The sequence below is a fragment of the Aquarana catesbeiana genome, linkage group LG02 (genome assembly GCF_042186555.1).
Source record: "Aquarana catesbeiana isolate 2022-GZ linkage group LG02, ASM4218655v1, whole genome shotgun sequence".
Taxonomy (NCBI): domain Eukaryota; kingdom Metazoa; phylum Chordata; class Amphibia; order Anura; family Ranidae; genus Aquarana; species Aquarana catesbeiana.
Window position 1 is genome coordinate 277,053,149 of NC_133325.1, and position 14,371 is coordinate 277,067,519.

At 43.3% G+C, this 14,371-nt stretch overlaps 1 protein-coding gene across 1 annotated transcript in view; it reads right to left on the reverse strand.

Moving 5' to 3' along the window:
• LOC141129878 (ileal sodium/bile acid cotransporter-like) overlaps positions 1-13,747 on the reverse strand; it is a 37,178-nt gene extending 23,431 nt beyond the window's left edge. The window contains exons 1-2 of the mRNA XM_073617921.1: positions 13,359-13,747; positions 6,742-6,860 (exon numbers count right to left, since the gene is read on the reverse strand). Of these exons, the coding sequence (XP_073474022.1) occupies positions 6,742-6,860; positions 13,359-13,747 (508 nt within the window). The remainder of the gene's footprint in view (positions 1-6,741; positions 6,861-13,358) is intronic.
• Positions 13,748-14,371: the final 624 nt, after the last annotated feature.

A 14,371-nucleotide genomic window follows, 5' to 3' on the forward strand; every position in this document is an offset into this window, starting at 1 on the left:
GCTGAGCCTATCATCTACTAGGACCCCCAGGTCCTTTTCCATCCTAGATTCCCCCAGAGGTTCTCCCCCCAGTGTATAGATTGCATTCATATTTTTGCCACCCAAATGCATTATTTTACATTTTTCTACATTGAACCTCATTTGCCATGTAGTTGCCCACCCCATTAATTTGTTCAGATCTTCTTGCAAGGTTTCCACATCCTGCGGAGAAGTTATTGCCCTGCTTAGCTTAGTATCGTCTGCAAATACAGAGATTGAATTATTTATCCCATCCTCCAAGTCATTTATGAACAAATTAAACAGGATTGGTCCCAGCACAGAACCCTGGGGAACCACACTACCCACCCCTGACCATTCCGAGTACTCCCCATTTATCACCACCCTCTGAACTCGCCCTTGTAGCCAGTTTTCAATCCATGTACTCACCCTATGGTCCCTACCAATGGACCTTAATTTGTACAGTAAACGTTTATGGGGAACTGTGTCAAATGCTTTTGCAAAATCCAGATACACCACGTCTACGGGCCTTCCTTTATCTAGATGGCAACTCACCTCCTCATAGAAGGTTAGTAGATTTGTTTGGCAAGGACGATTCTTCATGAATCCATGCTGATTACTGCTAATGATACCGTTCTCATTACTAAAATCTTGTATATAGTCCCTTATCATCCCCTCCAAGAGTTTACATACTATTGATGTTAAGCTAACTGGTTTGTAATTCCCAGGGATGTATTTTGGGCCCTTTTTAAATATTGCTGCTACATTGGCTTTTTTCCAATCAGCTGGTACCATTCCAGTCAGTAGAGTGTCAGTAAAAATTAGGAACAACGGTCTGGCAATCACTTGACTGAGTTCCCTAAGTACCCTCGGATGCAAGCCATCTGGTCCCTGTGATTTATTAATGTTAAGTTTCTCAAGTCTAATTTTAATTCTGTCCTCTGTTAACAATGGAGGTGCTTCCTGTGTTGTGTCATGAGGATAAACACTGCAGTTTTGGTTACTGAAGCCCCCCGATTCACTTGTGAAGACTGAGGAGAAGAATAAATTCAATACCTTCGCCATCTCCCCATTCTTTGTAACCAGATGTCCTTCCTCATTCTTTATGGGGCCAATATGGTCTGTGCTCCCTTTTTTACTGTTTACATACTTAAAGAATTTCTTCTCAGCTATGTGTCTTTCATGTTCTATCTTAGCCGTCCTAATTGCACCCTTACATTTCTTGTTGCATTCTTTATAAAGACTGAATGCTGAGGATGATCCCTCAACCTTGTATTGTTTGAAGGCCTTCTCCTTTGCTTTTATATGCATTTTTACATTGGAGTTAAGCCATCCAGGACTTTTGTTCGCTCTTTTAAATTTATTACCCAGTGGGATACATTGGCTAATGCCCTTATTTAATATGCTCTTAAAGCAAACCCATCTCTCTTCCGTATTCTTTGTTCCTAATATTTTATCCCAATTTATGCCTTTTAGCAAGATTTGTAGTTTAGGGAAGTTGGCGCTTTTGAAATTCAGTGTCTATGTATTCCCTTTAGGTTTCCTATTTGTGTGAGTTATACTGAAACTAATTGACCTGTGATCGCTGTTACCTAAATTGCCCCATATTTCCACATCCGTGATCAGGTCTGTATTGTTGGTAATCAGTAGATCCAGCAATGTTTTATTTCTAATTGGTGCGTCTACCATCTGACCCATAAAATTGTCCTGCAAGACATTGAGGAACTGGCGAGCCTTAAATGAATGCGCGGTTCCCTCCGCCCAGTCTATGTCTGGATAATTAAAATAATGTATTAATAGAAATAATGCGCTTCAATCATCCTCACACCATATTAACCATGGCGCTGTGATGATTAAAGCAGCAGCCATTGCCCCAACAAATAGCCCATGAAAAATCGCTTACCCTCTGCGCACCCCCGCTCACCCCCCTCACCCCTCTCACCCCTCTCACCCCTGGGCCTTGGCACAATTTTCTTCCACGCAGCTGGTCCCCAGTTCCAAAAAGGTATTGACATCTCGGTGTCCTACAGCCCGGCTCTCTTGCCGCACATATGCAGTCTTTTTCTTCGCTTCACCCTGCATAGCATGGAACTGGTCAAGCATCACGGTACCACAGAGATTTACTATACAGCCCCACTGCACAGTTTCAGTGTGAAAGAGCTCCAAGCAATATATACCTGGATGAGGTTCATTCCAATGGTGTCATGGAACGTAAGACTAATGCCCCATACACACGGTCGTATTTTCCGACGGAAAATGTGTGATAGGGCCTTGTTGTCAGAAATTCTGACCGTGTGTAGGCTCCATCACACATTTTCCATCGGATTTTCCGACACACAAAGTTTGAGAGCAGGATATAAAATTTTCCGACAACAAAATCCGTTGTCGGAAATTCCGATCGTGTGTACACAAATCAGACGGACAAAGTGCCACGCATGCTCAGAATAAATAAAGAGATGAAAGCTATTGGCCACTGCCCAGTTTATAGTCCCGACATACATGTTTTACGTCAACGTGTTCAGAACAATCGGATTTTCCAACAACTTTGTGTGACCGTGTGTATGCAAGACAAGTTTGAGCCAACATCCGTCTGAAAAAATCCTAGGATTTTATTGTCGGAATGTCCGAACAAAGTCCGACTGTGTGTACGGGGCATAATTGGGAGGCCTTGTGAGCCTTTTGATGGTAACATTTCATGGTCATGGACGGACCATTGGCGCAGACTGCATAACGGATGAGACCAATCCATGGGAAGGTTTGTCCTGCTTTATAGCTTTACACTGTGTTTTGATTATATAGATTCCCACATCAATACATTGCTGCAGCTTCACTCATCAGAGATAATCTATCTCCACCTATATGCTCTTTCACTGACAGTCTCCATGTCTGCACCATATCCATTTGGGAACAGTCTGCTTACATCCACATGAATAACTATTAGACAGTTCATCTCAGCACTGTCCATACTGTTGGTTCACTGTGGCAGAGCCAGTGGCATTTCTGGCTCTGAGTTTGTGACATTTTTGTTTCAACAGTTGATTCAAGGGATCCTTGAACTTCATGCTCCCCAGGACTTAGTATTACCAGATGCCTATTCACAGACTGTCAAACTTCTAGTCACCCCGCGTGTATGTGAGAAGTAGATGTCTGTGTGTAAGTTAGCCCGGGCTTTTTTATTCATATTGTGACAACATTGCCATAATGTTTTTACACTTTTGGTGAAGGTTTTGTTCATTGTGGCTCAATAGCCAGCTGTAACGTTTACATGTGTCTTTTTTTGTATCGATTTAAGTTTTTTGTACTCATACCGCAGTGCGTTCCATTTGAAGCTTCTATTCAAACCTTTGGTTTACTTTTTCTGTTTGCATGTTTCCCATGGCTTCATAAACCCCAGTTTTATTTAACCACTTAACAACCGGCCCATAGCCGAATGACGGCTTCAGGGTGGTTGCTTAACTCTGGGAGGACGTCATATGACGTCCTCCCGGAATTCCCCTCTCGCGCGCCCCCTGGGGCGCGCACCCGAGCACATCCGTGACCGCCGGGTCCTCTGCATCACGGATACCGGTAAATGGCCGCTGATCGCGGCCGTTTACCATGTGATCGCGCCGTCAAATGACGGCGCGATCACATGTAAACAGACCGGCGTCATCCGATGACGCCGGTTCCTCTCCTCCCCTCTTGTGTACCGATCGGTACACAGTGAGCGGGGAGGGGGATGGATGGATGTCTGCAGCGCTGTGGGCTGTATGTGTAGTGCCCACAGCGCTGCACAGACATCCAGCCATCCATCCATCCATCCATGCTCAGCCATCCCTTCTGCTGTGCAATACTCTGCAAAGCCCACAATACTCTGAATACCCCCACGATACTCTGCAAAGCCCCCATTACTCTGCAATACCCCCACAATACTCTGCAATACCCCCACAATACTCTGCAATACCCCCACAATACTCTGCAAAGCCCACATTACTCTGCAATACCCCCACAATACTCTGCAATACCCCCACAATACTCTGCAAAGCCCCGCCATACCCCGCCATACTCCGCAATACCCCGCCATACCCCGCAATACCCTGCCATACCCCGCCATACTCTGCAATACCCCGCCATACTCTGCAATACCCCGCCATACTCTGCAATACCCCGACATACTCCGCAATACCCCGCCATACTCTGCAATACCCCGCCATACTCTGCAATACCCCGCCATACTCTGCAATACCCCGCCATACTCCGCAATACCCCGCCATACTCTGCCATGCTCTATTTTGGGGTGTCATTTTTGGTATGTACATGTTATGTGGTAGAAATATTGTATAAATGGACAACTTTGTGTTAAAAAAAAAATGCGTTTTAACCACTTCCCGCCCGCCGGCCGTCATACAACGTCCTTGACTTTGTGCGGGGATATCTGAAAGATGGGTGCAGCTACAGGCATCATTCAGATATCATCTTTTTCAGCCGGCGATTCCCTACACCATAAGAATGATCATAGCGGCTGTTACACTGCTTGATCGTTCTTACGGGAGGCGAGAGGGGATGTCCCCCCTCCCATGCTTCTACCGACTCACAGCTACGATCGAAGCCAGGATAGTTTTTTTTTTTTTTTTAAATTTCAGGCTTCCCAGCCTAGAGGTGAGATGTGGGGTCTTATTGACCCCATATCTCACTATAAAGAGGACCTGTCATGCCATATTCCTATTACAAGGATGTTTACATTCCTTGTAATAGGAATAAAAGTGGTCAAATTTTTTTTTTTTTTTGGAAAAAAGCATCAAACTAAAATAAATAAAGTAAAATGAACAATAAAAAAAAAAATAAAAATTTTAAAGCGCCCCTGTCCCTGTGTGCTCGCATGCAGAAGCGAACGCATACGTAAGTCCCGCCCACATATGAAAACGGTGTTCAAACCACACATGTGAGATATCGCTGCGATCGGTAGAGCGAGAGCAATAATTTTGACCCTAGACCTCCTCTGTAACTCAAAACATGTAACCAGTAAAAAATTTTAAAGTGTCGCCTATGGGGATTTTTGAGTAGCAAAGTTTGGCGCCATTCCACAAGCGCGTGCAATTTTGAAAGGTGACATGTTAGGTATCTATTTACTCGGCGTAACTTCATCTTTCACATTATGCAAAAACATTGGGCTAACTTTACTGTTTTGGTTTTTGTAAAGCACAAAACAGTTTTTTTTCCCAAAAAAACGCGTTAAAAAAAATTGCTGCGCAAATACCATGCGAGATAAAAAGTTGCAATGACTGCTATTGTATTCTCTAGGGTCTTTGCTAAAAAAACATATATAATGTTTTGGGGTTCTATGTAATTTTCTAGCTAATAAATGATGATTTTTACATGTAGGAGAGAAATGTCAGAATTGGCCTGGGTGCTCCAGAACGCCTGAAGGTGCTCCCCTGCATGTTGGGCCTCTGTATGTGGCCACGCTGTGTAAAAGTCTCACACATGTGGTATCGCCATACTCGGGAGTAATAGCAGAATGTGTTTTGGGGTGTAATTTGTGGTATGCATATGCTGTGTGTGAGAAATAACCTGCTAATATGACAATTTTGTGAAAAAAAAAAAAAAGAAAAAAAAAAAACTTGATTTTGCAAAGAATTGTGGGAAAAAATGACAACTTCAAAAAACTCATCATGCATCTTTCTAAATACCTTGAAATGTCTTCTTTCCAAAAAGGGGTCATTTGGGGGGTATTTGTACTTTTCTGGCATGTTAGGGTCTCAAGAAATTAGATAGGCCGTCAGTACTTCAGGTGTGATCAATTTTCAGATATTGGTACCATAGCTTGTGGACGCTATAACTTTCACAAAGACCAAATAATATACACTAATTTGGGTTATTTTTACCAAAGATATGTAGCGGTATAAATTTTGGCCAAAATATATGAAGAAAAATGACTAATTTTCAAAATTTTATAACAGAAACGAAGAAAATTTTATTTTTTTACAGATTTTTCGGTCTTTTTTCTTTTATAGCGCAAAAAATAAAGAACCCAGCGGTGATTAAATACCACCAAAAGAAAGCTCTATTTGTGTGAAAAAAAGGACAAAAAATTCATATAGATACAGTGTTGCATGACTGAGTAATTGTCATTCAAAATGTGAGAGCACCAAAAGCTGAAAATTGGTCTGGTTATTAAGGGGGTTTAAGTGCCCAGTGGTCAAGTGGTTAAGCTGAGTCAGTAGGGTAGTTTTTATACTATCAGTCATCCTGGATTATATGATAATATTGAATATAGAATTTTTTTCCCCCGCAGTTTCTTTTATTTTTATTTTTTGGGCTGTAGCGGGTAGACCCTTTTCTCTTAGCACAAGCTATGTACAGCACAATGATGATGTCACTGCAACGTTTATAGGTAATAACTGAGTTTGAAAAGACAGTTGATGCACAAAACGTGGCTTTATGTCCATTGTGGCTATTAAAGAATATTTATGTCTAACTTTAATCAATTAGATACATACAAATACAATTGCTTTTGTTTTTTGTTTTTAATCTTCTGCACAGGGTTTTGTGAAAGTTTCTTTTTTTTTTTTTTTGTAATTACTCCCTGTGTAGTAGATTACATTTTCTAATAGGTGGTAGCTACAGCGTGAGCAGGCTATAGCTAAAGAAAATTCCCACACATTCTCTCCTTGCCCAGCATCCAAAAATAGATAAGTAGCAGTCTTATTTAATATTATTAGGACATCAGTCAGCAAACAGTACAGTTACAGTTGATATACTTACCAATGGTATCATAAGGTATAACGATGGAATCCGCATCAACCCATTTTTTTGTGTACAAAAAGAGACATAAAGGCATCATGCCAAGAGCCAACAATGTTGAGCAGGTGGTCATACTTAAACTGTGAATAAAATCAAATGAAAATATGTTAAAGCTTGCTTCTTTTACCCTAGAAAAAGTCAACAGCCAAATTAGAAATATATGTGTGGATTTCATGATTTAGCAAGGAAAAGAGCAAAATGCAGTAATTTGTAGCAGCGATTAAAAATTAATCTTTCACTTAAATTAGTACATTAAATGGAAATCTACTTGCTAAGGATTATTGCATCCTGAGGGTATTTATTAAAACTGGAGCAGCCAGAATCTGGAGCAGATGTTCATGACAACCAATCTGCTGCTATCTTTTATTTTCAAAGCTTAAAGCATAACTCCATGTTACTTTTCATTTTGTAGCGCCCTGTAGTTTAGGCAGGGAGCTCCTCACAAATTTACTTGCCAGGAAGCGTTATCCTGGTTAATTAATAGAGATCTATTGATTTCTCCTTAAGTTTGGCCATGTTGCACTTTTCTCTTCTACTGCTAGGTGGCCGGGTACTTGGTGGCACTATATTAGAGAAGAGCAACCCAAGGTCAAGTTATGAGTATGTGGGGTGTCTCAGCCAATGGGCAGGGGTTTTCTTGAATCCCTTGGCCTGCTGGGAGAACCTATATATTCGGGTGGAGTCAGGTGATCTATGTTGTGTGCCACCTGGACAGCTGTCTGGGTGGATGTGTGTTGTGTGCCCTGGGCTGCTAGGCCAGAGATTGGGCATATCCCGGGGGCATCTGGCTGCTAGGCTGTCTGAGAGCCTATCCAGTAGGAGAGCAGCGCAGGGTTGGGATTGCGGCTTGCAGTCCAGCCAGAAGTGATGTTCTGCCTGCCGGAGAACCTGTCAGTGGTCGGAGGTAGAAAGGAAGCTGTTGCCACAAAGTTACCAATCACCTTCTTACCAGGGACCACAGTGAGTAACTGAAGCAAGTCCCAGAGCAGCATTCTCACCGAACGGCACGGTGGAAAATCAAGAAACTTCAGGCAGTGATAAAGTCAGGGACCCAACCAGTGGAGGTGACACTTGCAGAGCAGCCTTGTGTGTCAAGCTAAGGACTGAGCCATTGAGCAGGGGTGAAACTTGAGAAGTGTCTGGAGTGCCAAGCTAGGGACCCAGCAGGGAAGCGTGGGTGTCGCTTGAGGGAGATACCACCGCAAAAATTAGAGGAGCTCAAGGGATTCTGAGTCAGTGAATCAGAGTGTCTAGTGAGAGACCGGGAGCTCAGTGTTGAAGAACTACAAGAGACAGTTGTAGTGAAACTGAAGGAACTGTTACATTTTCTGGGGCCTTTCCCTGCATGGATGTTCTCCTATTGAAGTCTCGGAGTCTGCCTATTGAATTTACAGGTACTTAAGGGTGTCTTTGCCCTAACCCTCCTTTCCCCAAAAATACAAAAAGGACTGTTAAGAGAAATAAAATCTCTTTTACATCTAAGAAGTTACCGGCGCCCAATAACTTTGTCCACCTTGCACCCGCTATGCCTCACAACCCACCGCATACAGAAGGATGTCAGCTATCTTTGGCCTGGAAAGTTCTCATTAGACTGGACAAGGCCAGAGACCTTGCTACATTCGGTGCCCAACGTGGGGCTAAGGCATTGTCCTCGCAGCAGTCGCCCATAGCAACCGGCTTCAGCTCCATTGGGATTTCGTCTGGCTCCGTGGGAAGGTGGCAAATAACATTTACCCTTCTTATAGACTGTGTTGTCATGTGTACTATCAATGTGGGGAAGAACCACCAAGTCTCATTGCTTGGGGGAAAAGATCAGCCTGGTCTTTTGACACTCCCTGCCAGCGCTGTGAGGGTTAATACAGGCTCCAAAATGGACTCCATTACAGTTTTGCCACGCAGTGGCAAGAAGAAGGTGGGCGACACAGTTCCCAAAGAACTTTTGCACCAATCCGCTGGCAGGGGGAGGAGTCTCCACACTGCAGAGGAGGATAAGGAAGTGCTGCCATGTGTGTCTGATTGTGGGTTAGTGAAGGAGATGGCGCAGTTCGTGAGTGAGATGTCAGATTGGCGAAAGTACGCTTCGGGTGTCTGTTTCGGTCCGAGTGACGGAAAACCTGTCCTTACTGACACCGGAGTGCGATACGCACCGAAGGGTGAGCTTGCCCTGTATACGGCTGGAGGCTTCTAGTCTCTAGGATTGATTTGTGGAAAATGTTCTGGCCTTGGATTGTCTGTGGATGCTGTGGAGAGCACCTGTTTGAGGTCGTCCCTCCAACTCTACCTCCATGGATCCTAGGAGTTGATTGGGATAAGAATGTTGCCATCCCATCGGAGAGTGATGCCCCAAGCCCGTCGGTTGTCACCCAAGTCGTGCAGGAGGTTGTTACCCTTGCCGCAACGACTGCCCCAGGACCCAGCAAACCGATCGCACCTAGAGGCCGAGGTCGAATCCAACTACTTGCACTGATGTCTGAGCCACCCAAGAGAAAAGCATCGGGGCCGGGTAAGTCAGTGAGATGTGATACCAGTGGCCATAACAGGGGATGTCATAGAGGTGCCAGTTAAGGCGCGAGCCAAGCGCAATTATATCCCAGCCGAAGAGTGCTCGACCATCTCAGATTCGGACATCCCGCCTGATAGACTATCGGAAATCTTCTCGGACACTTTGTCTTACTCAAAGAATTGGGGAGAGAGTGATGAAGAGTTAACCAGTTTTGTGCAGGAGGACGGAACACCTGCTACTACTACCGCAAGTGTGCAGATTATGCTGTCAGCCAGTGCAGCTCTGCTGATTAGCATTGCCAAGTCCTTTGAAGAGAATCAAGAGACTTGCTGGGTCCCCAAAGCTCGGCCTACTACGCCTATGCCTAACCCAAAAGCCGTTCGTAAGCCGCATGTGGTTGCTGGGTGTTCAGTCCTGTGTGCCCAAGATGCCCGTGTTTTACCCGGGTATGGAGACCCTAAGAACCTGCCTTGGCTGCCAAAAATTCAGCATATAATTATAAAGAAAGTGGCAGAAGACTATGGGTACTTATATCCCTACATTCCCTCTCACCTGGAAGAAGAGATTCTGGAGAGGGAAACACAATGGGTGGATGAAGCCATCCGTGATTTCCTTCAGATCCGTCTCAAGATCGACTTTCTGAATTGTCACCAAAGATGTCTGAGAGATACCTCTCAGTGCTAAATACCTGGGGCTACGGACGTAAAATTAATCTGGACAGCGTGATCCTCAGCAGGCCATACAACAGAGATGCTAAATATTATGTTGTCACTGTAAATGCCAAAGGGAGAAGATGTAACACTGCCAGATCCCAGATATTATTGGTGAAGTCTCATCAAAGTAATAGATTGTTGGTTGCAGGTGATGAAGAAAGTGTCTTTGTCTTTGGCTGTCATGTGGACAGACTGAAGATACTTTTGCAAGGGGGCCTATGGCCCGAATTGTGGTCCTTTGCATCCTGGCCTGACTGCCTGTTGCTTGAGATGCAGTCATGCCCAGTGTGCCCAGAGTTGCCTTTGGAAGAAGAAAAGGACCTGCTGGGAAATGTAGTCCATTTGAAGTAAAGTTAATGCACAGTAACATGTCATGGACACTGAGCATGTAGCTAGTTAGAATAGGCCTTGTTGCACTTTTCTCTTCTACCGCTAGGTGGCCAAGTACTTGGTGGTACTAGATATGAGAAGAGCAACCCAAGGTCGAGTTATGGGTATGTGGGGTGTCTCAGCCAATTGGCAGGGGTTTTCTTGAATCCCTTGGCCTGCTAGGAGAACCTATATATTCGGATGGAGTCAGGTGATCTATGTTGCGTGTCACCTGGACAGCCGTCTGGGTGGATGTGTGTCGTGTGCCCCGGGCTGCTAGGCCGAAGATTGGGCCTATCCTGGGGGGCATCTGGTTGCTAGGCTGTCTGAGCGCCTATCCAGAAGTAAGAGAGCAGCGCATGAATGGCATTGTGGCTTGCAGTCCAACCTGAGGAGTATTCTTACCGAATGGGAACGGAGGAGAATCAGGAAACTTCAGGCAGTGATCAAGTCAGGGACCCAACCAGCGGAGGTGACGCTTGCAGAGCAGCTGTTACGTTTGAGTTGGGAATTGTTAAAGACTGTTGCCATAGGAGACAGCATTCCTGCATGTGCAGATGTGGCACCTTGCTGGGGCCTTTCCCTGCATGGCTGTTTTCCTATTGAAGTCTCAGAGTCTGCCAATTGAATTTACAGCTACTTAAGGGTGTCCTTGCCCTAACCCTCCTTCCCCCAAAGATTACAAAAAGGACTGTTAAGAGAAATAAAACCTCTTTTACTTTCAAGAAGTGTCTGGTGCCCAATAACTTCTACCTTGCACCTACTATGCCTCATAACCCACCACATACAGAAGGATGCCAGCTATCTTTGGCCTGGAAAGTTCCCATTAGATTGGACAAGGCCAAAGACCTTGCTACAATTTAAATAGTTCTTTGGGCCAAGCTGGCCCAAACAAACTTGTGGTGACCACTGTCAGCACTGTATAAACTGTATGTAGCCTCAGCAGCAATAAGGGGACTTGCTGTCTGCTGCCGGAACAAAAACAAGTCAGACTGAGCACTGCTCAGCCATTCACAAGAAGCCTTGCATTTCATCAATGAATACAAGACTTCCTCTGATTGGCTAAGGTAGAGATCTTGATCTCCGCCCCATTCAATAAGAAGAAGCCTTGTATTCATTCACACAAATACAAGGCTTCCTGTGAAAGGCCGAGCAGCACTCATCCCAAGTTATTTTTGTTCCCGCAGCAGATGGGGAGTTCCTATCTCACTGCACGCTGTATGTCGCTGTATGTAGCTATATGTAGCTAATTGGTGAGTGAGCGGATGGTTCACTCACCAATTATGCCTCCCCTCTCAGGCTGGTTTTCACGAGTAGACTGAGCACAGTGCATGCATTGCATGCAGGAGGCTGGAGTGTGGGCGGGGTTGGGCGGACCCCAATTTGAGGCGGAGTGTCTGATTGGACAGGCGGCGGAGTGAGGGAGGAGCCAGGAAGTACTGATGGGATGGGCAACAGGCGATACAGCCCGACTCCCGGGTGGCCGGAGCTAAAATGCGAAAGCGCCTGAGACTGAGCAGCCGAAAATAGTGCCATGGCTGCTGCGGCGCCAATCCAGGGATAAAACCGGGGACATATTCGGTCCAGGGAGAGTGTCCCCGATCCGGGGATTGTCCCCGGAAAACGGGGACGTCTGGTCAGCCTAGGCTATAGTATTCCTAGCAGTCATTTGTACAACATATACTGCCCAGCTCTCAACAATCATGACAGGTGCAAATTACCTATGTGTGTAAGTGTGACTTATCTAAGTGTCTTATCTACTGTAACTTATCGTATCTCAGTCACTCTGTACTGTTATTTTTTAGTGCTCTGTTAATCAGATAAAAGTGTTTATGGTCATGAGTCATAACACCTACCATAGATGAGTGGAGTGATTTCGAATAAATGGATTTAGACATTTGTGAAGTTTCACCAAAGCAAACATTTTCAATTTTGCTCATTGAACTGCTTAGGTAAAAATTGCTTGCAACAAAAAAATACAATTTTTTTTTTAGACGGTGTGTTTTTGTGTATGTGGATCTATAGGGTAGATTAGTTTTTCATTTAGTGTTTTTTGTGTATTTGATTGTTGTTTTATACTGTAGTGTTAATATTTATTTTTTAAATATAAAAATTGTGCCTGCGCAGTAGATTGTTCACTATAATCTTTACAATCTAATGCGCAAGCACAGTTTTTATCTTTAACGTTGCAACATATAGGTAAGGTGTAAATCACATTTCTGTGCCAGCAGCAGCAGTAACTTTTAGTTTTCTTTCACTGAGCACATACTTGTTAGCGAGTATTTTATATAATTATTTTCATTGAATATTTGTTTTTTAGTTTTACTTTTATTCACAGTCTATTTTGTTCTTGCTGTGAAACAAAAACACATAAAATAATGGGGCTAAAGGAGATGGGGCATTTGTTGGCACAAGAACAGATTCTGGATAGTTAAAGCGGAAGTAAACCCATCCATTTAACCGTTTCAAATAAGTTACATTTCCGGCACATGCCGGGAATGTAACCCTCCCATTGGTTGTGCTCTCAACCAGACTGTCAAACCATCCAATGGCTAGTGTCATAACTAATCACGTGCAGCATCATGGCAGTTGTGGATTAAATAGAGGCCAAGATGGCAGCTTCCTTGGCCGAAAATGATAGGCGGGTTTACTTCCACTTAAAAATGGCCTTTCCTACACTTCAGGAGCCATTTAAACACCCTTGAAACTTAAAAATCTCCAACACCTATCTGACATGGTTTGGGCTTGTACTTTCCTTTAAAATTTTCTTTAATTTTATGTGAAATATATGTGTAGCCAATTCAACATACTGACCTCATTCCATTCACTGAAATATGAATCTTGTAAGCAATCTCCTAGTAAGAATTTATAAGTGCAGTGATTCGTAGACATATATTTTGAACGAAACAAAAAATATTTTTGAAATAAAATAAAAATTACGTTCCCCTTTCACGCAATATTAACAAGTGATTAAAATGTGTTCATTATCTTACCTTAAATCCATGTCTCCGTCCACCCAGTATGTCAAGATATTGGAGCCGGTTCCTCCTGGGCAACATCCCATGATAAGCACCACCACAGCTTGAAGTGGGTGGACACTGAATACAATTGCTAGTGTGAAACCTGCAATCGGCATGATTCCAAACTGACAGAGGAATCCTACTATGATACCCCATGGATATCTGATATGACCCCAGAATTTCCTAAATTCCACACTGCAGCCCAAAGAAAACATGACCAGTGCCAGCAGTGTTGTGATAGAGGCACTCAAGACGGTGCTAAGTATTTTGTTGAAGTTGTCAGGAGGCATCAAGCAAGATGAACCACTGCATATAGTAGAGTTTTCCGGACAAGTACTGTTGTTCAATATTGACAGACTCATGGCTACTTTACGATATAATATGTACTACACTATGATATAAATGTACTGAATGATCATTCCATCTGATGCTGAAAACAATCTTCTGTCGAGAGATCTGTTATATATACACTTAAAATGTAGTAAAAAGTGACAGATGTATTTTATAAGGTCAGTCCTCCATATGACTTCAAATAAAACGCGAAAGACGACAGTTAAGTGATGGAATCCTTGAAAGATATTTAAAGTAAAATTTTACAAGAGCTGTGGCTTAATTATTAATGGGCCCCTGCTTATGTGAATGTAGGCGTGTTTATTTTGATGGGTAAACTTTAAACCGCTATTTTGCCAGAAACTCTTTCCACATATTTAGAATTTTTGTATTCAGAATCAGTCTATGATAATATTTCCATAACTTTTTGTTTCAGATTTACACAAGCTGTCAATAAAATATAAGAGGTATTTTTATAGTTCAATGATGTAAGATATATATATATATATATATATATATATATATATATATATATATTATTATTTTTTTTTTTAAATGAACATGCCTCACATCATTGCTCTAATCCAAGGGTGTGACGGAACGTCCCACACTCTGCTTGAGTGCTTTCATCAGTATACCGCTTCCTAAGTCCTGGA